The sequence below is a fragment of the Gambusia affinis genome, linkage group LG02 (genome assembly GCF_019740435.1).
Source record: "Gambusia affinis linkage group LG02, SWU_Gaff_1.0, whole genome shotgun sequence".
Taxonomy (NCBI): Eukaryota; Metazoa; Chordata; class Actinopteri; order Cyprinodontiformes; family Poeciliidae; genus Gambusia; species Gambusia affinis.
In genome coordinates this window covers 1,603,068-1,627,325 of record NC_057869.1, presented here as the reverse complement: position 1 = coordinate 1,627,325, position 24,258 = coordinate 1,603,068, and the positions used below count along the sequence as shown (strand labels likewise).

At 39.9% G+C, this 24,258-nt stretch overlaps 6 protein-coding genes across 15 annotated transcripts in view; 5 read left to right on the top strand and 1 right to left on the bottom strand.

Moving 5' to 3' along the window:
* The first annotated feature begins 398 nt into the window (after positions 1-398).
* On the top strand, positions 399-8,539 carry LOC122824312 (ras association domain-containing protein 7-like). 6 transcript variants are annotated; one of them, XM_044104773.1, is made up of 7 exons: positions 405-420; positions 2,313-2,450; positions 3,563-3,682; positions 4,136-4,741; positions 5,216-5,484; positions 8,067-8,243; positions 8,401-8,539. In XM_044104773.1, the coding sequence occupies exons 3-6, from the start codon at positions 3,580-3,582 to the stop codon at positions 8,220-8,222; spliced, it is 1,134 nt and encodes a 377-aa protein (XP_043960708.1). In that variant the 5' UTR covers positions 405-420; positions 2,313-2,450; positions 3,563-3,579; the 3' UTR covers positions 8,223-8,243; positions 8,401-8,539. The 6 variants fall into 6 exon arrangements, with proteins under 6 accessions (XP_043960725.1, XP_043960708.1, XP_043960735.1 ...); XM_044104800.1 differs by lacking the exon at positions 405-420 and adding an exon at positions 1,289-1,989 and having other exon boundaries at positions 8,067-8,239; positions 8,401-8,537; XM_044104782.1 differs by lacking the exon at positions 405-420 and adding an exon at positions 1,290-1,989 and having other exon boundaries at positions 2,313-2,515.
* A 1,797-nt stretch (positions 8,540-10,336) lies between these two features.
* LOC122824301 (retinal cone rhodopsin-sensitive cGMP 3',5'-cyclic phosphodiesterase subunit gamma-like) lies at positions 10,337-11,395 on the top strand. The gene is made up of 4 exons (XM_044104738.1): positions 10,337-10,426; positions 10,924-11,056; positions 11,133-11,170; positions 11,247-11,395. The coding sequence occupies exons 2-4, from the start codon at positions 10,932-10,934 to the stop codon at positions 11,321-11,323; spliced, it is 240 nt and encodes a 79-aa protein (XP_043960673.1). The 5' UTR covers positions 10,337-10,426; positions 10,924-10,931; the 3' UTR covers positions 11,324-11,395.
* Positions 11,396-13,394: 1,999 nt separating this feature from the next.
* LOC122824307 (retinal cone rhodopsin-sensitive cGMP 3',5'-cyclic phosphodiesterase subunit gamma-like) lies at positions 13,395-14,359 on the top strand. Its single transcript, XM_044104751.1, has 4 exons — positions 13,395-13,494; positions 13,648-13,756; positions 13,832-13,869; positions 13,948-14,359. Coding segments are annotated over exons 1-4 (225 nt in total). The 5' UTR covers positions 13,395-13,493; the 3' UTR covers positions 14,025-14,359.
* guca1g (guanylate cyclase activator 1g) lies at positions 14,118-22,760 on the bottom strand. 4 transcript variants are annotated; one of them, XM_044104716.1, is made up of 6 exons: positions 22,620-22,760; positions 22,438-22,519; positions 16,805-17,029; positions 16,577-16,726; positions 15,804-15,900; positions 14,118-15,048 (listed from the first exon to the last, which is right to left on the bottom strand). In XM_044104716.1, the coding sequence occupies exons 3-6, from the start codon at positions 16,997-16,999 to the stop codon at positions 14,927-14,929; spliced, it is 564 nt and encodes a 187-aa protein (XP_043960651.1). In that variant the 5' UTR covers positions 17,000-17,029; positions 22,438-22,519; positions 22,620-22,760; the 3' UTR covers positions 14,118-14,926. The 4 variants fall into 4 exon arrangements, with proteins under 4 accessions (XP_043960651.1, XP_043960661.1, XP_043960641.1 ...); XM_044104726.1 differs by having other exon boundaries at positions 16,805-17,008; positions 22,620-22,730; XM_044104706.1 differs by lacking the exons at positions 22,438-22,519; positions 22,620-22,760 and adding an exon at positions 18,621-18,688 and having other exon boundaries at positions 16,805-17,008.
* LOC122820278 (guanylyl cyclase-activating protein 2-like) lies at positions 18,901-20,261 on the top strand. Its single transcript, XM_044097567.1, has 4 exons — positions 18,901-19,114; positions 19,189-19,338; positions 19,926-20,022; positions 20,140-20,261. The coding sequence occupies exons 1-4, from the start codon at positions 18,914-18,916 to the stop codon at positions 20,259-20,261; spliced, it is 570 nt and encodes a 189-aa protein (XP_043953502.1). The 5' UTR covers positions 18,901-18,913.
* The window catches only part of LOC122824280 (golgin subfamily B member 1-like), a 32,522-nt gene continuing 31,015 nt past the window's right edge, over positions 22,752-24,258 (top strand). Inside the window, exon 1 of one of the 2 annotated variants that reach the window (XM_044104669.1) lies at positions 22,752-22,889. The gene's annotated coding sequence lies outside the window, so the exon portion shown is untranslated. The remainder of the gene's footprint in view (positions 22,890-24,258) is intronic. The other variant, XM_044104680.1, reaches the window with a different exon arrangement.

Sequence of the window (24,258 nt, the reverse complement as noted above, 5' to 3'; positions counted from 1 at the left end):
TAAATTTCTTCTTATGAAGAAACCTAAAAATACCGATTGCCATTTGCAGATGGACACAGGGCCAAAGATATTCATTTTTGGAGAAATGTCCTGTGGTTCACTGAAACTAAAGTGGAAGTGTTTGGCCATAATGACTATTGTTACATTAGGAAGACAAATGGTTATAATTAAGCCACCCTAACTGTCAAATCTGGGGGTGGCAGCATCATGTTGTGGGGGCTGTAGGATCATACAATGGAATAATCCATGATAACATGGATTATCCAGCCTAGATTAACACCAGAAAATTCTGGCTTGATTTGTAGTGACAGCTGAAGGTTTTTGATTTGCTGAGTTTTCTTCGTTTGAAAAGAAACTGAACTACCAGAAACCCGTTAACTGAAAGCTCCTCCCCTCTTCCTGTTGCTGTCTGTGACTGTGGTATGTAATCAGCTCTGTGTGGTTTTCTTTTTTCAAGTATTGTATTTTAACACTTATTTTAGATAAATAGGATAATATACAGTGTTTCACAAGTAATTTTGCTATGTTTTGTATATGATTTTAACTTATTACTAATGTTATCCATGTTAGCTATGTTTAATTTGACAAATGTTATCTGCTATTAACTGCTGTCACCTGCTGATAACTGCTCATGGGAGCTTTGTAGTTTTTTGGGGACTATTTACTGTATTTTATTTAATGAATAGGGGCAGAAGCTGCTGAATGGTAGCTAACCACCAACTCAATTTCCTGTTTGTTGGGTACGTTTATATTTTTGGTATGTTTCAGTTATCAACTATGGTGGTCTTTGAATGTTATGTTTGATTTTATTTCCTGTTCTAAAAGATATGTGTTCATTGTTATTTATGTTATAGACAACATTAGTTATGTGGATAAAAAAAAAATGTTTTCCGGGCTTGAGTGAGACTGGCCAAGCTGGGAAGGTGGGATTTCAATAGCAATAGCATATTGACATGGTTTATAGGGCGCATTTCAGTGAGGTTGGTTACATGAAAAACAACCTGAATTAATACAAGTTGGATTTCTTCATGTAAACTTTACATTTTAAGATATTTTAATCCGGAAGCAATAAGAGGTATGATCATTAAATATTCCTTTTGACAGAGTGGTCTTTTTTCTCTCTGTGAAGATGTTAGCTGGTTTCAGCTAGCCATCTAGCTAGCTAAATGACTTCTGCTTTCACAGTAAAACGCATTAAAAACGAAAGTTAGCCTCACAAAAAGACAAAATACAAATATTAACCACGAAATAAAGTCCATAGTAATGAAGCACCTGATAATGAAATGATGTTTGTTTCTGTCAACAAACGGACACAGGAGCGTCACCTCTGAGGAGGACCTGCCCTTCTTACCTGCAGTACCTGTTTCAGACAGCAGGTGGCGGTGTTTAGTAAAACTACCAAAGGTTCTGAAACTGTACCCAGGTTAAAAGCAGAGGAAGAAACAAGTACACTAGACATGATCAATATAAGTAAAAAAGAGGAAAGATCAAACAATGACGCAAGTTTATAAAATGAAGAACTGAAAAAAGCGAGGAAATAAATATACAACTTAAAATAAAGGTGCTTAATTTATAAAGACCTAAACCATAAACAATAATTGAAAGATTAAAATATTTTTAAATGGACAGGAACATATAATTATGAAATATATGAATATATGAAAGAGAAGAAAAATAAAACAAATGAAAATAAGTATTATTATACGTTTTTAAGACTAGATTAGTCCATAAACTGTTTTTTTTTGTTTTTGTTTTTTTTGTGATCCTCTCCTATAAGACTTCAGACTCTGAGGAATCTGTGCTGAGCTGTTTATACTCAGATTCAAACACAAACAGAGACACAAACTCGTCCTGCTGCCTGGAATGCTGCAGGCCTGGAGACACTCCTGCTACTCCCAGGAGGCGGAGCCAAATGACGCATCACAGCGACGTCACTGACAGCAGATTTACATTTTTAAACATCAGCAAAACCAGGGAAACTCAGAGCAGGTAATTCTGGGTGTAATATTAGACCTGTTAGTCAGACAGCTGGGAACTGATGGGAGAACAAATAACAACGAGAAATATAACATTTATTTTTGTCCTCAGATGATTAATCTAATGAAAACATAAAATAAATGAATAAAAAAAGATGACAATAAGGTCAGAAGTCCTGATTGGTCAAACTATTCCTTTAACACCTGAGATGAAAGTGGCTCTCAGTAAAAATCCTCATTCAGCTCCAGTTCCTTCAGGCTGACATCACTTGATGCAGAACAGCCAGATGAGCTGCATTCCTCAGCCTCACTCCTCCTCCTCCTCCTCTTCCTCAGCCTCACTCCTCCTCCTCCTCCTCTTCTTTCCCCTCCTTTCTGGATGAAGTTTGTGTTTGAATGTTTCGGTCACATTCATTCAGCCGTCCAGCCGTCCTCAACTCAGAGCCTGAAACACAGAGACGATTGAACGGGAAGGTGAGTGTCGGCTCTGATTTCCTCTGATCAGAAGAAATAATTATTCAACTTTTTACATAAATCAGGTGAGTTTGTATTTATTACAATACTAAGAGACAAATCAGATAAAACATTTATTAGTTAATGTGTCTTGTGTTTGATAAGTGCTGACTTTGTTTTCTGGACTATAATTGTTATTATTTCTATTCATTTAAATGAATTGTCACCAATTCATTTATGTCATGTAGGAAATCTGAATAAAATACGTTGAAAAATGAAACTGTTATTCTGCATTAAATTTGACATATTTTTCTAATATGCAAAATATAGAAACTACTAAAAAACTACATTTCAAATGAAAGGAAGTAAACTTAATATGTTTTTATTTGACTGCCTGCTTTTTATGTGAAGGTGGATAGAAGCTCAACAACATAAAATCATGAAACACTAAAAAACAACAAAATAATTTTCTTTTATAATTGTAAAGTTTCAGTTTTGACCATTTAAAATCTCTGGGATGCGTGTTGAGGGGCAGAAAATATTTTTTCAAAAGCACCAAAACCAGCTTTAAATCCCTAAACAAATAGAAAATAGAACCACATGTAAATAAAAAAACAGGTTTCCATCAGTGGGTATTGATTGTAGCTCTGAATGAAGGTGATACTGACGTGAAGCAGAGTAAACAGAGACTGGAGGTATGTGAGGCGGAGCCTGAACCTGCAGGAATGTCGGAGCGTTCTGCAGCATTCCTGCCTTCAGCAGAAACCTGCAGACATGTGACTGATGTTCAACAGGGGAAACACTTTATGTCTGAGAAACTACCTGCAGAGAGCAGGAAGGTTTTACTGCCACCAGGATTAAACAGAAATGGATCAAATGTGATTATGGAGCTCCTTTAATGATAAAAACATATCAATCTGTTATCAGTTGCTGGATTTCTGATATTACTGACAATGATCTGTCCAGTTTCACATTTAGGTTTATTGTCTTATAGTAAAATTATTACAGTGAATCTGTGTTTGTAGTTACAGACATTTTCAAATTAAAGGATCATTTATTTAATATTTTAGTGCTTCCTGTTGCTTTAATGTGTTTATTTATGGGTGCCATGTTCTTCCCGTTTCTTCCTGCAGGTCGCGGTCGGGTTGGGATGGAGCTGAAGGTCTGGGTGGACGGGGTCATCAGGGTCGTCTGCGGCCTTTCTTTCAACACTTCCTGTCAGGAGGTCGTCATCTCTCTCGCTCAGGCCATCGGTATGTAGTTCCTCTTCCTCCTGTGATCCAATACACCCTGAGTCATGGTGAACATTCACACTGCGACATGCAGTTTTAGGTTTGGATTTCTCTGACTGAGCTCAGCTCCAGCTTTCAGGACAGTTACTAGAAACATTTTCTGAAAGAACTGCAAGCTGAAGGGAACTGAGTTTAGAAAACAGTGAAAGAAGGAAAGTAGGAGAGTTTATGAACATATATGAAGCATAGCAATGAAACATTTTGTATTAATTCCAATAAAATGAGACCTAGAGGAAAAAAACAGATAATAAAAAGAGGAGGACCGAAGACAGAGCCCTGGGGAACTCCTTGGATAAATGCCACTGACAATGGGAGATTTCTGTTACTTTTAGAACAAAAATTGTGTTTAATGACTTTTTAAAAATCTCTTTAGCTTTTCAGCATAAGATAAACATTTTCCTTCTGCACACTCAGGCCAGACGGGTCGGTATGTTCTGATCAGGAAGTTTCGGGGCTTGGAGCGCCCTCTGGTTGCTGACGACTGCCCCATGCAGCTGCTGGCTCAGATGGGTCAGCTGGCTGCAGAGGTCCAGTTCGTCCTGCGGAAAACGGGCCCCAGCCTCAGCGAAGGGCCACACACACCCAGCAAGGAGAGCCAACGCCCCCTGCTGGTGCCCTCAGAACCAGAACCTCAGCATAAGGGCCCTCAGAAAGCCCTCTCCTTCAACCTGGGCCCCTCAACGTTTCCCAGGAGGAACAGACCCAGCAGGAACTGGTCTCCCAGTCTGGAGGAATCAGCAGAAGAAAAACATCCGTCTGATCCTGAGAAGGAGGAGATGCTGAGGCAGATCCTGCTGCAGCAGAAGATGCTGCAGGACCTGGAGGCTCAGATCGAAGCTCTGGAGAAAGACACCGAGTTATTCGAGCAGAATGTCATAAATTCTGCAGTTCCTGATCCGATTCCGGACCTGACAGGCGACCTGCAGGAGCTGGAGTACCGGCTGAAGCAGTACGAGGTGGAGCTGATGTACGGAGAAGATTGGGAGGAGGAGCTGAAGGTGGAGCTGGAGCGAGAGCAAGGTACACGTCCAAATCTGTTTGGATTTTAATCTCTGGTGCTTGAATCCTCTCAGGTTTCAATCAATCAATCAATCAATCAATCAATCAAGTTTATTTGTATAGCACATTTCTGCAGTGAGGCAGGTCAAAATGCTTTAAATCATGAAAACACAAAAAAGTAATAAAAACAACATAAAGTGGACAACTGAGAAACCAGAAACAAATGTTAGACTTTGACGAGTTCCATCATCTAAATCATTGATTTTTATCAAATATGTTGGTCAATGTTCCAGTTATTATGGTTCAAAATCAACTCTTGTAGCTATTCCAGATTTATGGTGCATAGAAGCTGAATGCTGCACCTCCATGTTTAGTTCTGGTTCTGCAGAGCAAACCAGAACCAGAAGTTCTGAGAGGTCTGGATGGTTGACACAGCAGCAGGTCTTTAATGTGTTTTTAATGTCGTCTCTAAAACCATCATCCTGTCTTCTACAGACATGCAGAGACGCCTGCAGCAGATTCACTCGTCTATAGACGACCAGAGTTATGAGATGAAGGTGCTCCAGAGCCGCTCCGACCACCTGGAGCAGGACCTACAGGACCGAGCCCAGACCAGCGCCGAGGAGGAGGGGGCCCGGCTGACCGACGAGGCCCTCAGGTCGCTGACCCAGGAGCTCCACAAGCGGCTGCAGCGGGGAGAAGATCTGGACGCGGCGCTGGCAGAGACGCAGTGGAAGCTGCAGACGGTAGAAGAAACGGTAAAGGTATACCACATCACCTACCATTCTGGCTGAGGGAGGATCAGGAAACCCAAACTACTCCGGATCCAGCTGCTGGAGACGTTGCGTCATGCTAAGCTAACGGATGGAGACGAGTCTCAGCAGGGACGGGTGGCAGGAGGGAAAGTCTTTCAGACAGCAGTAGCTGCGTTTCCACTGGCCACAGGACTGCGCTAAATGAAATTGTAAAAAGAAATGTTCTAAAAGGAAATACTCCAATTCTGAAAAAAGGTTTGGTAAAAAGCTTTTACGGTAGAATTAGTGTGTTTTTTAGTCGTATGGACATTACAGGAGTCACATGACCAGCAGCCGCATGTTACTACAGGCAGACATGATGAAGAAGACGACAGGAAGTAGTAACAGGATGATGATTTTATTTGGTCATGTTTCAGACGTGCAGCTGGTTCCACCACAGCATCACACATTTCATAAAACGTGTGTCAATTCAACGAAGCTCTTCTGTAAAATCACAGAATATGATTTCCTAAAACACATATCCCTCACAAATATAAGAGGTTTGTTGACGTTTCCTCTGATTGGCTGATAGATGTTGAGCGCTGGCATCATGGATGAACTATGAATACATCTCATGAAACTGTTTACATCCATTATTTTTATTATTTGAAAATCAATCAGTCACAGAAATGACCCACAACAAATGAATTGTCGTTCTGTCATTCTTCAGAATTTTATTAAAAACCAACATCAAATCCAACTAAACCTGAACTGAAAGTTAAATAATGATTTCTTATAGTGATCTGAAACACAAACCAAAATGTCTTAAATAAAACTTGTAAAAACTAAACAAACATAACCTCTCAGCCACACCTGCAGTTTTATTTCTAATGATGCAGATTCTTCAGAGCAGCTGTTGATCTGGTTGGACGGGAGCAGAGTCCAGTCAGAAGGTCAGAGACGGACGTCTGTCCCCTCCGATGGGTCCACTGGCCCTTTAAGACCAAGCTGAGACAAGAATGAGTCAGAAAAATCTTAAAATGTGAAACATTTAAATGCGTTTAGTTGACAACTGATGACCTAACAGGAGTAAAAGAAAGAAAGGAAACGGAGGTGAGACAGAGACAGACTGAGATCAGGCAAGAAGAGAAACCTGAGAACAGGAAGAACCGGAACAGACAAAGGAGCCGGATTACAAAAAGACAGGAAGGTGATTTATTCTCAGAAAAAAACCGACTGTTCATGACAGCAACACTCAGGACTGAAGACACAAACACAAAATCACAAATATTTAAACTTCGGCTGCAACTAAGAACAAAAACTCTTTTCTTCTTAATATTAGAAATGAAATCCACATTTTAATCCTTTTTCCTTTTGTTAAGATATTAAAATATTTTATTGATCAAACATAATCATTATTCAAACCTTTCTTGTTGTTTTGAACTAAAAATACTCAGAAAAAAAAACATATTTTAGATGAATGTGAAACAGAAGGTGCTTCAACATCGTCCCTGTTTAATCCACTTTAATTCAACTCCAGCCTGTTTTCTAGAAAGTTCTGTCCGACTGGGGAAATCTGAAAATGTAATCATATTCGCCAGAGTTCAAAACAGTGAACTTTGGTCTGACTGCTAACCTTGGTCTCAGTTCAGTTAAAGTAAAATCTGGGGTGGTTGGAATGGATGTGCGAACACCAAGCGGACCGGAGACCGCTCCAAAAACAGGAAGTGCACTACAGTGCAGGGCATTCTGGGTAAATACAACCAGAACAAACCCGAGACTCTGGCGTTAGTTGTAGCCTTTAGCCAAAGACTAAAGAGAAATCCTCCAACACTAAAATCTGACGCCACTCCATTTTTAATTGGTGGAGAAGGAAGTTGCTCTCAGTGTCTTCAGAGGTTTTTGTCGTTTCCTTCAGTGGTTCTCAGTGCAGCGCCCCCGCAGGCCAGGAGGGGAACAGGTTGATTTGACTCAGAGCAGAGAGAAAGAACCACAGCAGCTGGAAACGGAGCAGATGTTTCAGTTTTGGTCCCCAGTTTAACTGATTTTACCGGTTTATTGGGTGAAAACACTGTAACGTTTGGGTTACGTTTGAGGGAGGAGAGGAGGCGGCAGAGTCATCAGGTCGATCAAAAAAACTCGCAACCACACTGGTACTAGAATTCCACAGTGTTATCTTTAATAAACGCACTCTTCAACAACCTTGTAACGCCCGGTTGAACGGCTGCTGTAGTATCAAAACATAAATAAAATGAACAGAGTCCAAAAATGTCCGTCTAGCACGTTTCTCCCTCGCTCTCCACAGAGAAGCTACGGCGCATACGTGTGACGTCATCAGCTAGACTAGAGCATCTTAAAGAGACACCACAAATACGGCTGTTACAACACCCAGACTAACATGCTGATGTTCTGCATCTCCAGCAGCAGCAGCAAACCTTTAACTCCCTCCAACTGCAGATTTCAAATATCCACAGCAGCTGAGAATCAGAATGACATTCAGCACTGCCACCCTACATCCCCACCGGTGCATGTCTGTGTTAAGGTGATCATGGTGCTGGTGTGACTGCAGTTTGTTCCTCCTGATAACGAATCCTCCCTCTGATGTTCTCCAGGACAGACTGGAGCAGATCGATGGGCTGAACAAGGAGCTGAGGCAGTGTGACCTGCAGCAGTTCATCCAGCAGGCCGGTGGGAACCCGTACGCCGACCAGGGGGGCCCGCTGCCGGTCAGCGAAGTTCACCGGAGCAAGACTCGCGTCAGGAAGTAGCAGCAGCCGGAGCATCAGTAGGTTAGCTACACACAGACCTGATCGGTTTTACTGAGCGTTAAACTCTTATTGTCACACATTTAAAACATATCCAGAGAATCTTTATTTCAATAGTTTTCAAAATTAGATGAATTACATAAATAACTGACTGTGACATGTTTTTGTTTTTCTGCTGCAGGAACCAGAAGGAGAAACCTTGAAGTCCCGTTAAATGTGTGTGTGTGTGTGTGTGTGTGTGAATGTTGTGTTTGTTGGAACAACACACATCTCTTTGTACAGTTCTTTAGCCTGGAATGTCGCTTTTTATATTTGAAAATAAAGTTTTTTATTCCATTTCTGAAATAAATTCTCAGTCATTCATCTTTGCACCACCAGAGGCCGCCAAAGCTTTGTGATACAAAAATCTCTCCTATATAAGAATCTCCGTCATCAGACGCACGAAGCGTGGATATTACAGTTTTATTACAACCTGAAAGACTTTTATGAAGCTTTATTCATGCTAACTATATGTTTTTATATTAACCAGAAATGGTTTAATATGTTCAAAAATATATAGTATACAGTACAGACCAAAAGTTTGGACACAACTGAACAAAAGAAAAATATCTAAAAATTTTTTCAACTTTATACTCATCCAAGTTCCTAACATGCAGTGGTGATGGTTCAGGTATTTAAACGGTTTTTGTTTTACCTCAGTCCTAAATTCCAGCTCGTCTCAGCAGTTCTGTTCAGGTCTGGAATCATTTTAGGATTATAGTCAATAAAAACAGTATTTGGTTTTCAGTGTAGATAAAATCATAATATCATCCTCTTAAACATTATCTTTAACTTTTTTAACTGTTCTCATGTGATTTCTTTATCAAACATTTTTGCATTTTTTCTAAAACTAATTTTCATCTGAGATTAGAATCATTTTAGCTGCAGAAAGAGGAAGAAGAGACTTGAAGAAGAAGTTCAGAAGTTTTGTGGTTGAACTAAATCTGTGCTGACAGATCATGTTGTGACCAAAGCAGATAAACCGACTCACGACTAAAATCAGATCCCAGATGCAGGTAGGAAATGATGCCGTCCATCTGAGCAGATTCTATTAAATGATACAATAATCTCTAACTGTCTGTTGCGCCTCTCAGTGAAGAAAGATTTCACTGCTTGGTGTCCAGATTGTAACATTACATCAGGTGTAAATGCTGCGGCCTCCAAACATGCAGCACAGAGGAAAGCTGTTGTCCTCAGGTGACCTTTTGGCCAGCAGAGATCAGCGTCTGTGTGGGACGGATCTAAAACCTGAGATCTAAAACCTGAGACCCGACTTTCTGTCCTGATTCTTTAACCATCCTGAACTCTGGACCTGGAATAGATCGCCTTTAGCCCATAAAGATTGTTCTGAGGTCTGACCTTTGACCCAGTCTCTCAGTGTTCTGTAATCTGCAGCCCATTGATCTAAACGCGTCCTTTCTGAATCCAATTATGCCAAATTGGATCTGATTAGTTTGGAGAGAGATCAGATCAGTGAGCAAGACTTTCACTATTTAGTTTGTCCAAATCAGATTGTCCACTTATCCTCCAACTGTCTCCTCAGGAGTTTTCTATGTTTCTCAGAATAAAGAAACCTTCAGTCTCTGGTTGTTTGGTCTTCCTGGATCACAGCGCCATCTGCAGGTTTGTCTCTGCTCAGCAGGACTGTGGGAGACAGATGGAGAAGCTTCTCTTGGTTTTCAGAATCCTCCAACAGGAACAGGTGAGACCTTCTCCTCTGATGGAGAACAGGGCCCCCAGCATCACAGGTCCTCCACCGTACGTAACAGTTAACATAAAGTGCTTCTTTGCCAGATTCATCCATTGATTCACCTAGAATGCTCTAAGATGAAAAAGTTAATCTAGATATCAGTATTTCCTAGATTCCTATAGTAAACCGTTTTTTTCCCTTTATTTATGGTAAATATGTCAGTTATGAAACCTCAACAGCTGTGATATGAGCTAATATTAATAAAATCCAGCTTATACTCCAGTTGTTCTGAGTTATGGAGGCTTAGTCATAAGCCGGCAGCCTAAATCGGTTCTGGGGGAGGCGGTCGCTCCATGGAGGCGCATAAAGACGCTGCTGAGGCGAAGAACCAGGAGAAAAGAGAGACTGTGAGAAGAAAGAAAACTCCTTCTTTGTCTCACAGCTGCTTTTCACTTCAGTGACTAACCATCAGAAACAGGTGGGTGGATTTTTATTATGTCACATTTAAACGTTTGTATTTTTTAATTTCAACTGAAAGAGTGAATATATGAACTATTTAGAAAGTCAACGCTGAATGTAAAGAGGGAGAAACTAAATATTCTGCAACAAAATATTGTGATGGCAAAAAATGAATAAAAATATAGAAAAACTTATTTAAAGCTGCAGTTTCTTCAGTTGGAGGACTGTTTATATGTACAAATCATTTCATAAATTATAATGTTTTAAGATTGTCTGTGTTTATCTCAGTATTTGGTTTCCTTCCAATCAAACATTTTGGTCTATTTTACTATAATGTATCTAAAATAACATAAAACAAGCATTTAATAATGTAGTTTTATCCAAATTAAGCTATTAAATATATTTAAACTCACCTCCTACAATTACATCAACAGATGCATTCATTGTATGTAAGCAGGAGGGTCAGGTGGTGTCCAGGGAGGTTGATGGTTTGAATCCGGTTTCTCTGTGATGCAGTCAGTAGGATGAACTCAGCAGCAGCAGCAGCAGCAGCAGCAGCAGCTGGAGGCACCAAGGCGACGCCACCAGAGCTGGAGCAGAAGGAGAGCCGGCAGTTCAAGAGCAAAGCTCCCAAACGAGGACAGAAAGGGTGAGATGAACTTTGACCTCAGACAGGAAGTGAACGAGCAGCAGAGTGAGAAACGTTTCTGTCTCCCTGAAAACAGAGTCAACAGCCACGACGCAGCCATGGAAGGCCTGGATGGTGAGTTTACTGGAGGTTCCCACTGGGTTTGATGGTTCCTGTGAAACATTTCACTGGTTTTGCTGGTTTGTTGCAGACGCTGCAGTGGTTTGTCCCTGGGAGGAATACGGAGACGTGGAGCTGAGCGAACTGGCCCAGTTTGGAACCGTTTAGACCCGAGGAAGACTTCCTGCTCTTCCTGTTCCCCCTTCATCCTGAGGATGAGGAGCAGAAACATCACAGATCTACAAGCATAATAATAAAACATGAAGATGGTTTCATGGAGTTACATATGAACAGAAACGTTTATGATCATCTGTTTACTCTTCAGAGCTCCTGACAGTTGATGCAGCTGCTTCCAATAAAAATACAGATTATATTATAATCTGTCTGCAGACAGGATTATTAAAATCTGTTGAATATATTGTAATAAAACAGAGAAACTTACTCTGCATTCATTTTCTCATTCTTTCTGCTGTATTTCACACAAAACCACTAATATTTGTCCAGGTTTACAATGTTAAATAAAATTATTTTAATCATTGAGTTTTGTTTTCTTTAGCATTATTATTACATTCACTGAGCTCACTAATCATCCAGTCACTGACTCTGAATATCACTGACTCTGTTTGTGTTTCTTCCAAAGTATAAAATACAATGTCTGGAGATATTTTTTAAAAAGTGAGATAAAGTCTCAAATTTTGGGTCTTTTTTTAGTAAAGGTAAAAAAAAGTTCCTCCTCCTCATTCATGTCAGGAAAGTTTAGAGAAATTAAAAAATATTTTTATGAAAGTTGAATATTTTCTCATTCTTTAACATGGAGGTTATATTTTCAGTCAGGAGTTACAAAAAGGAAGAAGGAACAAAGTCTGTAAGGGTTTGGATCGAGTTCCCAGTTTTCTGATTTTATTTGACAAATGGAAATGTTGCACCGGTTCAGTAAAGATGAGTGAAGTTTGATCAGAGCAGATTTTAAGGCTAATCTCAGAGAAACGGTGGTGCAGTTCATTTCTCCTGTTGGCCCAGCTGGGTTCTTGTCTGCATGACATCCCCACGTTTGGGTTTAAACCATCTGACTGTAGCAGACTTGTTCATTATTCATGACTGTACATACTGTAAATATGATCCCTTAAAATAAATATGATCCAATATAATTCAGTACTTTGAACCACGTCTGTGTTTCATTGAGCTCATCTTCTTACATCAGCATCGACGTCCTTAAAGCTAATCAGGAGATACTTGGTGATGTTGCAAATATTTCTAAAGCCTTTTAGTTGCTGTTTCAGTTTAGCAACACTTGTTTCTGAGATGCTGACATTTTTTAAATTGTTTTCTAATTTAAAGTCAAAATTACTTTAAAGTTTTAGTGCTGTTTATTTTATTTGTGCACACATTTAATCATATGAGAAATATTGCATCACTCTGCATGTGATGCTGTTTCTAAGCACCAGTAAAGCTGAACAGCTGATTTTGCTCAGGTGTCGGAAAGAGGATTCGGTGACACTCACTCATTTGAAACAACCTATGATGATGTTACACACACACACACACACACACACACACACGCACACACCCACACACACACACACACACACACACACACACACACACACACACACACACGCACACACACACACACACACACACACGTGTGTATCTGCAGATGCTGTTGAAAGGTTGAGGCTGATTCACCCACCTGCAGATTTGGACATGATCCTTGTTATGCAACGTTTCTTATCTGTGTGACTCATCCTGTTGTCCCGGAACAGACGAGCCGTTCAACCACGTCTCTGTCAGCCGCGCTTTATTTTAACCAATTAAAATGGAGAACAATTACAAGGTAAAACATTGGAAAATAAATAATTGTAAGTAGTGAATAAAGGCCTTTTAGGATCTAAATCAGAATGACTTTCACAGAACACAAAACCATGAAAACAGGCAGTTTAAAGACCAGTTGAGCTGACGGAGAGGAAGTCAGAGTACCTGGAGAGAAACCAGTGATCACAGGGAGAAAGACTCCAGACTGGGCAGCAGGGCTCCCAGCTGGCCTCCATGTTTCCCATGAAGGAAAAAAATCCTAATTTTATTTGTCTTTGAGTGTCTACATTTCATAAACAGAGTCCCAACAAGCTGCTGTGGGTATTTTTGAATTAATGAGGCTTAGTCATAAGACTTAATCTGCCTGAGCGCTGAGGGGAAGCTGATCCCTGCAGGGTATAAGAGCAGACAGAAGGACGAGGAGAACCGAGACTGAGACAGCAAGAAGAAAGAAGAATCCCTCTTTGTCTTGCAGCTGCTTCTTATTTGGTCTGCAGAGAGAAACATCTCCAACATCTGGAAAACAAGTAAGTCCTCTCACTGTTCAATATTTATAGTCAGTATCAGATTTACTTCCATTCTCTGTTCTTTCAGATTATACAGCAGAATTTAAGCAACTTCTTCTAATGTGCCACAGATTCCTGTTTACTTATGAGATGTTTTGTTTTTCTGATGCACAGTGGAGAACATGAATGCATCATCTGAGGTCCGTAAGCCCAGTCCAGCTGAGCTCAAGCAGAAGGACAGCAGACAGTTTAAGAGCAAAGCTCCCAAACCTGGACAGAAAAGGTGAGCAGGTTCTTCCCAACACTCAGCCTTCAGGATTTTCTTCTCTTTCTAATCCAGTTTTTATTTCTCTACCAGCTTTGACAGCGCTCTGCCGGGGCTGGAGGGGCTGGACGGTGAGTCTGAGGGCCAAATTCAGCCTGGATCCTGGTGGTGTTGAGCTGTCTCCTCATGCCTGCTCTGTTTCCCTGCAGATGCTGCAGTGATCTGCCCCTGGGAGGAGTTTGGTGACGTAGAGCTGAGTGATCTGGCTCAGTTTGGAACCGCCTAGATCCCAGTCAGAGCTGGAAAAGCATCCAGGAGGAGAGGAAGGCGCTCTAGGCTGCAGGAGTCGATTCACTGACCAGACGCAGCAGTTGAGCGATTGTTTGTTTTTTATTCATTTTTATTTATTTTTCAGCCAAACTGCAAGTTCAGAAACCCATCTCACTCAATCATGTGATCGAAAGATTTGATTTCAATTGATGACATTGAATTTTACCAGATTGTGTTGAAATTACTTTACTTCACCCATGATTATCGTGTTATAATAATAATGGATCCAAAGCTTTGCAAATGTCTGTGTAAACATGCTAATTTGTGCAATAAATCATTTTTTTCAGTCTACTAAGTTTGTTCTTCTTAATGAGTAAAGAAAGAGTGAAGATGTCAGAGTTAAGATGAAGAAGTTTTCTGTTCATGAATACTTTATTTGTGAGGTTTTGAGGTTTTTAGTGTTCTTCATCCAGATGTGTTTGGGATCACGGCGCCCTCCTTCACATCAGGATCAAACAGCTCCTGCACATTTGCAGCTTCTAGGATGCAACACGTTTAAAAACGTTTCAGTTTTAACCACCGAGAAATTTAAACAGAGTTAAAATGACTCTTTAAAATATTCATGACTTCAGTGAATCACCATGACGATCTAAAAATAACAGTAAATATCCAAACAGAGCAGAACTATTGAGAATGAAATCTGATAAATGAGGATATTTAGCAGTTAATTTGTTTGTATCTGATGACAGAAATCCCTCGCCGTCTGTTGGACCGGCCCAACAGAACCTTTGCCACATTAAGAGGTCCAGCTCCAAACTCAAAGGGGTTCAGAACCGCAGGGCGAATCATTTTAAACCAAAGGAACAGTTCTTCAGCCTCAGACGTTGAACATGAAGACGCTGCTCTCGCTGCAAGGCATCATGGGAGCTTTCTGTAGTTCTGGATCACCCAGCCGGAGGTGTTGACGTCCAGATTGAGGAGGTCCATGATCCACTGGTCCTTTCTGGCCCCCTCCATGAACTCAGTCAGGGTTATCTCACCTGAGAGGACAGAGAGGGAAACGACCCTCAGTCTTCATTTTACAAAAGAACGAGTCACAACAAGCTGCTTTGAACTCAAATAATAATGTAAAAATGTAAAACACAATCTGCAGCATCATTTTAATAATATTGGTACATAAAAAATAGGAAATATCAAGATGATATTTCCTGATATTTCCAAATATCAGGAAATATCAAGATATTTGGTCTCATTTATAGATTCATTACACATGGAGTGAAATATTTATTTATCTAAATGTTATTTAGATGATTCTGGACCACAGAGAATGAAAACCTAATATTTTATGTGTCAGAAAAGTAGAATATCATGGGAAAAGTTACAGCCCATGGATGGAAAGTTGAGTGGAAGGAAAAAGTGCATCAGCCACAGATAACTGGAGCCTTGAGAAGCAAAATCCATTCAGGAATCTGGGAGTTTCACAAAGAGCAGGACTGAGGCTGGAGATTAAATCATGCAAAAAGAGCCCAGAGGAATAAACCTTCAGAGTCTGAAATGTCTGCTTAAATATCTTTTTATTGATCTGATGTAATATTCAAACTTTCAGACTCTGAGTTTTGGGTTTTAATTCTTTCTAAGCCAGAATCATTAACATTACAAGCAATGAATATTTCCATCAATGTCTATGAATCTATACAATCTGTGAGTTTCCTTTTCTAAAAAGAAGTGGTAAAAAATCTGTCGTTTTTCCACCATGTTCTAAGTTTTGGAGCTGCTCCTGAATTAGTTCTCCTACCATCGTTGTTGTCGTCAACGAGCTCAAAGATCCGGTCACAGATCTGGGACGGAGTCAGTCCAACCTCGCTCTTCTGAAGTTTGATTTTATGAAGAATCTGTCAGAAAAAAGTCAGAATCCAAGAATTTTAACTCAACTGTAACTGAACTTTAACAGAAGTTCCCTGGACAAGTTTCATTAAAAGCAAAACTGAAGGATCTGAGCTTCAAAATGAACAGAGGATAGTAGTAGAACATAATGTAACAAATGGACAAATAAAAATAAAGAGTAAATTCAGATAAATGAGGACTGGATGGAGGATTCACTGCTCCTGAAGGAAAAGCTAAAAGAGAAGAAGAACATCTAAAACCATCCGGTCCGGATGGAGCGGCTGCTTCCTGGAGGCCTGGACTCTGTTTTACCCAACCGCTAACGTTTATCCATGACAGCTGGACCAATCCAACTGGAAAACGCTTCATTAAATCAGAAACCAGCCCATCCATCCAGTGGCAGAGTTTCCCTTCATAACCCAGATGAGGTGGTCTGGACTTCCTGACCCTCCGCCAGGACACCTGAGCTGTTTAACCACCTGATCTCCAGGTTAAAGGTACTTAGGATCACAACTGATCAACTCTTTTTCTGTCAATGGAGCCACATGACATGACCTTAGCCTCTTGCCCTAATCCCAGATTACAGGGGCACTAAAATCCACCTTTAGGAGATTCCTGCTATAGAAAAACTTGTTAATATTTCACAGTTTCTGTCAACTTTTGGATGAAACAGGTTTTCCTCACCTTTATGAGCCGCTTCACCTCGTTCCGGTCCAGCTTTCCGTTCCCATCCCGGTCGTACATCTTGAAGGACCATTTGAGACGATCTTCCAGATTTCCTCTTAAAATCAAGTTAAGGGCGGCGACGTACTCTATGAAGTCCAGCGTGTTGTCCTGCGGATAAACCAGGCAGAGTTACACAAACCGCAGCATGGACCTGATTTCTGGCAGGCAGAGTTATCAATCCTTCACCTGGTTTGTGTCGAAGGAGCGGAAGATCGTCTCCAGGAAGAGGGAGTCCTCCGGCGAGCTGCTCTGAACGCCGAAGATCTTCTTGAACTCGTGTAGATGCAGGGCGCCGCTGGGACATTCCCTCAGGAAGATGAGGCACATCTCCTGGATCTGAGCCACATCCCCTTCATCGTTGCTGCTTTTTTCTGGTCTCATAGCTGCAAGCTGCTTCGGACAAAACGGTTCCTGAAGATGTTACAATAATCAGGAAGTTCTGGCCGTCTGTCGGTTGCGAAGGCTCCAACTGACTCACTCAGGTCATGTAAAGGGATTGGCACCAGTGGCCAGTTTCTCCTGGGAGGCGTGTTTCACAGGCATTGAGCTCATTACCTTGTTAAACTCTTGCATAAAATCTAACCTCCTGAAATAAATCTACTGTTCCCTCGTTTGACTCCCAAAGACACGCATTTAGTAAAAAGTGATTTTTCATCACTAATTATTTATCCATATTTTGTTTGAGCCAAAGCATGTTTACTTTACAAATATCTCTCCAACATTTCAGCCTCACTTCTCAGACTTTCCATCACTTTCACACTCAGAGGAGGTCAAATAAAACCAAAAGGATTTCAATAACCAGCGGCTTCCTCTGACTGGAGAGAAATCTGTTAAATAATTTATTTATCATATTCACTGTTTCTGTTTTGCTACAAATCTTTTGTAAACTCAGCCAGGCCTGGCTGGGTTCATCTGTAAAATATTTTTATTTTTTATCTCAATGGGATTTTCCTGCTGAAATAAAAGTTAATAAATAATAAAATATCATCAACCCGTCAGTTTTTGATGGGGTAGAAATCAGTCTGCTGCCCTCTGCTGACAGTTTTCTGTAATGCTGGTCAAAACGTCAAATCAAATGTATTTCAGGCCACAAATAAATGAAAAAATAAATATTATTATTTTGTGTTCTTTTATTTACCCAGCTTGGAATATTTTATTTAAATTGATTGTGATATAGGAAGTGATGCAATTGTGTAAATACTTGATAAGCTGAAGTCTTGGTGCTCACAGCTGATTTAACCACTTTTAATTAAAAATATTTCAGTTTCTTGATCTGTCAGTGTTGATTGTGGATTTAGTGTAAAATATTAAAATCTTTCATACTGTAGTTTACTCTGACAACCTTCTGCAAAACAAACATTGACTTTGGAAAAAAATACAATAATTCTTATAAATCACCTGGTTATTAAAACCACCTCAAGCTCCTGTTGCATCGTTTTATTAATTAAAAATATGTTTTTCTTCTCACCTCAACACTAAAAGTTCTTCTGATTTCTTACCAACTTCCAGACTGGAAGATCTCGGTGTCTCTTTAAATCTAACGAGGCTGTTAAAATAAGAAGGTGAATAAAACTTTGAGCTACAGATTCATGCTGCGCTTCAGCTAAAAATGAACAAATGAATGCTGATTCCTGCTGTGAGGATGAGGGACTTTGACTGGACCGGGGAACCAAAATAGGACTCAGAGTTAACCAGATCAGCAGGTTAAAGATAAGCAGCAGGACGTCCCAGGACAAGTTTCATGTTTTTACTACAACTTATGAGCCTGATATCCAACCGATCTTCAATCTTCAATTCAGCAATCAAACAACAACGGTGTTGGACTCAGTCTGAATGTAAAGCCTCTACATTCAGACACTGATAATGCAGCTCGTTCAGAAGCTGTTTATATCTTTGCGGCTCCAATCACATCGCTGTTTTCTGCTCTCCTGCCAGGTCAGTCTGGGTAAACCGCCTCCTCACACGCTTCATCGGATCAACACATCGCCAAACACTCGCTTACGCTCTGGTGGATTCAGCCTGCTAATCTCTGGTGTGCTGCTCCTCTTCACAGTCAAACTCTCTGCAGATTAGTTTCCCAACTTTATTTCACTGCCTGGTGGAGAAGGAATAGTTAGGACATCTTCCAGAAGTCTTTCCTTAGAGGTTGGGATTTGTTTGGGACGTTCCTGGATCTGTTCTGCGGGAGAACCTGTTCTGGAAAGGTCCGAGCAGACCGATGGGTTCCTGATGGCCACGCAGCGATGTTCCTGACCCGTCACCTGAGGGGATTCCTGCTGCCTCCTGCCTGAAGTGATGGCTCAGGTCCAGGCCACCACAGACACTGAAGTGACTCTGCAGAACATCCAGGAACTGTACCGGAAATTCACCCATGAATGTCCGAGTGGAAACCTGCACCTGCATGAATTCAAGAAAATCTTTGGCGTCAGCAGCAAATCATCAGAGGAGGAGGTGGCTTTCATTGAACTTGTCTTTAAATCCTTTGACACCAATAAGGTAACGTGTGTTTTGGTGCGGCAGAACGGTTAGGACTCAGTGATCCACAGAGTATCTCTCCTGGTTCTGTTTAGGACGATAAGTTGGACTTCATGGAGTATGTGGCAGCCGTGAACCTCGTTCTTCGTGGAAAACTCATCGACAAACTGAAGTGGTCTTTCAAAATTTACGACAACGATGGGAACGGCTGCCTGACCAATCAGGAAGTGAGGCGTATCATCAGAGTGAGTCTTCAGTTCCAGGTTTTTAAAAGGTTTGCTTGTTTCATGAAAAACATTTGGAGTTGCAGTTGGAAAGTTTAACATGAACCTGGCTGAGCTTTACAGTAAACCACTGTGAACTCTGGAGTATTTTAAGCAGCACAGAGAAGCTGTTTACTCCAGATAATCTTCCTCACTTTACAACCTGCAGGCTGTGAAACATGGTAGTAAATACAGTCATAAATATCTCTCATAAAAGTATGAAAATGTGGTTTTGAGGTTAAATAACTTCTGTTTGTTATTTGCTGTTTACACTTTGACTTCAGAGCCGTCGGCATTTTGCTGTTTTGGAGACAAATTGTTGCAAATCCACCATCTAAACATCCCAAACTATGACCATAAATAACCTGTTAATTATGCAACTTTTGGCAGAAACCCAATTAAAAATATTAGCAGAGAAGCAGAGACCATCTCTGCATCTCCATCATCTTTTAGAGAAATCCTAAAAATAAATTAATCTGTAGAAATGAATGAACATTTTCATAATTCTCATCCAAAATCATGGAAATGTTTGTTCAAATATTGATATAATCATGTTTCTTTTTCTCCAGATCATCACCAAAATTAAATGGCACAATGATTCGAATGTGGAAACTGTCGACTTCATCTGCAACAGGATATTTGAGCTGACAGACAAAAACAAAGACAGTGAGTGAAAACATGGAGGAAGACGCTCCGTTTTAAATGAACGGCTTCGTTTCCTTGCAGTGTGAACTCTTAAACTTTGTGTTGTGTGAACTCTTAAACTTTGTGTTGTGTCTGCAGGTCAGATATCTTTGGAGGAGTTTATCGAGGGAGCAGAGAAGGATCCGTGGCTCATGGAGCAGCTCCGACTGGACTTGGCGCCTAAAAACTGGTTCATTAGAACCCAGGAGAAGAAGAAGTGAGTCCTCCAGACTGTGGGAATATTCAGCCTTACCATCATTCAGAACATATCTGGAACACACATGCTGGATTAAACCTCAGCGGCCAGCCTTAATGTTCAGGTTCTGTTTTTCTGGGAAAAGGTTTTCCCATTTTCCTTCACAATTATCCATATTTTCCAACAGAACTGAGCATTACGGCAGGTTGGAGCGTCCTGATCGAGGATCGTTGCTCTTTGTTCAATGGGAAACTTGATTCTGTCTGCTGAGCCGTTGCTCTGCAGAACTGGCCGAACGTTTTGGATCGACACATTTTCATTCTTCAAGCAGAAGCCTTTTGATCTTTTGCTCATCTCTCGGTCTCATTTAAAGCTTCTTCCACTGTTTGATTTGTTTGGATTAATTTACAGTTTGTCTGTAACTAATAACTACAGGCTTAAAAACCCGTTTTGCACTGTTGTGAGCTCATATCTTAAAAAGTAAAAATATATTTTTATAATAAATATATATATATATATAAAATGTAATATTTTGGTTTTATTCACTTTCAGATGCACACATATTTCTCTGCAAACAGATAAATCGACATTAAAAAACCCAGAAATATTATAAAATATACTTTCTGAGCTCAGTGACCAAACTGGACTCTGAAAACATGCAGGTTTTTTTCTGAAAAAGTGATTATTCTTTCATTTGTCATCAGGTTCAATGGAAATATGACTAGAAAATAACTGTAGATATTCTTTAGATGGTTGATCTGTAACTGTTTTTCACTCTGTGCCTGTTTTAAACTAATTATCACAACGTGTTTTTTTACCTGAAATTTTGAAAGCTTCATTTAAAAAAATCTATAAAACTGGGTGATGAGTAATTTGAGTCATTTTTAGCTGCTCAAACTCTTCATTAGACTCCACTTGTACTGAAAAATGAATAAAACATTTGGAAAAATGACTAGTTTGATTCTCTGTTCACTTGACTTTGTCATCATTTATGGTTTTAATGGTTTTTTTCAGATTCCCATCGGTGTAACAGCTTGATGTGTTTACAGAATCAGACTGCAGATCCAAACGATCCTCCAGTCGCTTCATGCAAACCTTATGGGGGCTTTTACTCTATTGATTTAGACGGATTATTCTTAGCCTGTAAGGCTCCTTAACCGCCAGGATTATATCCGCTGTCTTCACATAGACACTAATGATAGACGCCTTTTTACTTCCACGCTTATTTTTAAGATTAGGAAGAGAGATAAGAAGGCCAGGAAATCAGGCTGAGGTTTCTTAGGCTGATGGAGCTGTGAGTGTTTCTGGAACATCAACTGCCATCAGAAACTCGATCCAGAATAATCCACTCACTGATTTACCAACCAAACAGCTTCTAATGAGGAGAAGAAACTCTAAATTTACCCCAACGGATAGTTTCACTAACGGTCCAGAAAAGCAAATTGTGTTCAATGATCTGCATGGAAAAGAAGTTGAAAGCAAAGATATAAAAGTGTTGCAACCACAACTGCCTCATTTCAAAGGGAATAAATCCTGGAGAAAAAGTAAAAACAGGTTCCTCAGATTGACCGCAGATCCAACAGGAATCTGTTGGAAACTACAAGTAAATGAGTCAGGAATTAGTAAAACCATTTTCAAAAGATGATCTGCAAAAAGAGCTATTGTATTATAAGCAAACTGTGTATTGTCTTTGTAACTGGGAGCAGCTGATTCAAAAGTTCAGATAATACCTGAACTATGACCCCAAATGAAAAGGAATAGACGGAGACCGGAGAGCAGAGGGAGAAGGAGGAAGTTCAAACCATCCTTTCCATCAATCATAATGGGTAAGGATCACATCACCTACCCAAACGTCTTTCAGACGGTCGGCCAAGTGTGACCATCTCACTTCCCCAAATTTTATAAATCAAAACTGCCTCTGACGCTGCAAGCAACCAGACTCACCATTCTGTAATCAAATGTGCAGGACTGGATGGTGAGGAAGGAAAATACATTATGAATTTATTTGATATCTATTGTTTTTTTTTTTTCTCCCTCGCCTTTAAAGATCAAAGAGGAATCGCTGAGTCATTTTGTTTTGTGTACAATTAATTGTGAACAAATCTACTTTCGTTTGAATTTTTAAAAGTAAGAAAAACATGGAGGCATGTTTTAAATAGTTAATAAAATAATAGTAATCCACTTTCTGATTGTGTACTCACATGAAAAGGAAGCCATTTCAAAATCTTTTTTGAATCTTCTTCGGTTGGAAGCAAAACCGGAAATGATATCCATGTAGTTCTCCTGGAAAATATTCCTTCTTTGATTCATATTTTACGTTAAGAACGAAAAAAAATTAGCAGGAAAAACAAATGACAACAGAACAGAAGACTTTATTCCTTACCTGTATCCATGTGATATACATTTTAGATCCACGCGAATGTAATTTATTGGAGATATCTCTTTTTTTAGCTGCTGATGGAAAAAGCAAAAACGGTTTCTTCTTCCTGCTCGAACTGCGCATGCGCAGACGTTTCTCAGTCTGTTGACAAATGTGTCTAAGACCTCTGTCCCGTTGAAGATATGTACTATAAATGTAATAAAATGTAACTTTGCTGGACTCTTCTGGACCAGGTGTTGACTCGGGTGGGTTCTTCGTGAACTTGTGAGCGCGGTAAGCTTTCAAACTGAACAACCTGCGTGTTTTATGACCCGACGGGGAGCCGAGAGGCATTTAAATGGTTAGCTAAGAAGTTAGCTCCAAGCTACTGGACGGTGTGTGGCCTTAGCTTGCTTTAAAGCAGCGTTTTAATCTCCTGACGTGTCTGTGCGTGTTGCTGAAGGCTTAAGATGTATCTACGGCGTCTGTATTGTGTTTTGAAATGTAATATATGGATTTAGAAGTAAGAAAATAACACAATAGTTCATAATCTGTTCAGGAATGTCTTTTAATTGGCTCCTGCTCTGCTGGATTTGGGCTGGTTTTAACTGTTGCTCCTCATAAACTCGGAGATTAGCCCAGTTTAATGTGTCAGAGCAGCACCAGTTTGTAAGCTGCTGTGGTTTTGCGTGACAGAACCAGTCTGACCGGATTTTTGTCTTGACTCTGACTCTGGCAGGACAGCCAACAGGCTCAATGAATGAGGCAGATCATGCGTTGAACAGGCCTCGGGTCCTGACACAGGTTGGCTTGTTTCTGCTTCAATAGGAATGTTGTGTTCCTATAAATCAGTGGAATAGTTGGAAAGATTCAGCAGACAGCTTATATCCTACATAAACTGGTTTAAAAGAGAGAAAAAAGCCTTAAGAGAAATGTCAATATTAAGATATTACACATTACCATCAGTTGTAACAGGTATTCAATGTCCTGTTTATTCATTTTTATTTTATTTCTCAGCTGTTATACTTTTAATATTTTAAAATGGTGTTGATCAGTAGTTTTACACATTTTCTGATTGTGTTTTTCTATTTACTGGCTGCTTTTACACTTATTTAAAGTCCCCTATTAGAACTAATATCATTAATATAATTGTTTTATTGCGTGCATCGCTAGTTTTCTGGGACATATCAAGTGGTCAGGAACTAAATATTCATATATCTTCATATATTTTCATATTATACTCATAGACAAAGCATGCATTTCAACAATTTAGCCATAAAATCATTTAAGCACTGCTTTTTAAATTTAGATTTTTTTTCTTTGATTATTGAAACTAGTTTTTATAAAATCTTGGCTTGATGATTTCAGCTGCGATATCTCTCTGTTTCCATGCTTCCTTCAGTCACTATATGATATGATAATTATTTTCCACCCTGCAGAGGAGCAGAAAACATCAGACTTCCCTGCCAGAAACAGACGTTGACATGATGGTCTGGGCTGCAAACAGCAACATTTTTATTGAGTTACTCTTCAACAGAACCAGTCAGAACCAATCAAATGAGTCCCAGCAAAGAACCGTTTGTTTTTGAGGATATAGCAAATAATTTAGCTACTTTTCCTCTGTTTGACCAAACAAACGAATATAATATTTTCACAAGCACTT

What these genes read in the sequence shown, in the direction of transcription:
- LOC122824301 (XM_044104738.1), top strand. Translation starts at nt 10,932, where the DNA reads ATGAACTCAGCAGCAGCAGCAGCAGCAGCAGCAGCAGCTGGAGGCACC. An exon ending in CCCAAACGAGGACAGAAAGG is followed by an intron (nt 11,057 to 11,132) that starts GTGAGATGAACT and finishes CCCTGAAAACAG; the next exon opens with AGTCAACAGCCACGACGCAG. An exon ending in AGCCATGGAAGGCCTGGATG is followed by an intron (nt 11,171 to 11,246) that starts GTGAGTTTACTG and finishes GGTTTGTTGCAG; the next exon opens with ACGCTGCAGTGGTTTGTCCC.
- guca1g (XM_044104716.1), bottom strand. Translation starts at nt 16,999, where the DNA reads ATGAGACCAGAAAAAAGCAGCAACGATGAAGGGGATGTGGCTCAGATC. An exon ending in AGGTGAAGCGGCTCATAAAG is followed by an intron (nt 15,901 to 16,576) that starts GTGAGGAAAACC and finishes TTTTTCTGACAG; the next exon opens with ATTCTTCATAAAATCAAACT. An exon ending in CGTTGACGACAACAACGATG is followed by an intron (nt 15,049 to 15,803) that starts GTAGGAGAACTA and finishes CTGTCCTCTCAG; the next exon opens with GTGAGATAACCCTGACTGAG.
- LOC122824307 (XM_044104751.1), top strand. An exon ending in CCCAAACCTGGACAGAAAAG is followed by an intron (nt 13,757 to 13,831) that starts GTGAGCAGGTTC and finishes TTTCTCTACCAG; the next exon opens with CTTTGACAGCGCTCTGCCGG. An exon ending in GGGGCTGGAGGGGCTGGACG is followed by an intron (nt 13,870 to 13,947) that starts GTGAGTCTGAGG and finishes GTTTCCCTGCAG; the next exon opens with ATGCTGCAGTGATCTGCCCC.
- LOC122820278 (XM_044097567.1), top strand. Translation starts at nt 18,914, where the DNA reads ATGGCTCAGGTCCAGGCCACCACAGACACTGAAGTGACTCTGCAGAAC. An exon ending in AATCCTTTGACACCAATAAG is followed by an intron (nt 19,115 to 19,188) that starts GTAACGTGTGTT and finishes GGTTCTGTTTAG; the next exon opens with GACGATAAGTTGGACTTCAT. An exon ending in AAGTGAGGCGTATCATCAGA is followed by an intron (nt 19,339 to 19,925) that starts GTGAGTCTTCAG and finishes CTTTTTCTCCAG; the next exon opens with ATCATCACCAAAATTAAATG.
- LOC122824312 (XM_044104790.1), top strand. Translation starts at nt 3,580, where the DNA reads ATGGAGCTGAAGGTCTGGGTGGACGGGGTCATCAGGGTCGTCTGCGGC. An exon ending in GGAGCTGGAGCGAGAGCAAG is followed by an intron (nt 4,742 to 5,215) that starts GTACACGTCCAA and finishes TGTCTTCTACAG; the next exon opens with ACATGCAGAGACGCCTGCAG. An exon ending in CGGTAGAAGAAACGGTAAAG is followed by an intron (nt 5,485 to 8,066) that starts GTATACCACATC and finishes GATGTTCTCCAG; the next exon opens with GACAGACTGGAGCAGATCGA.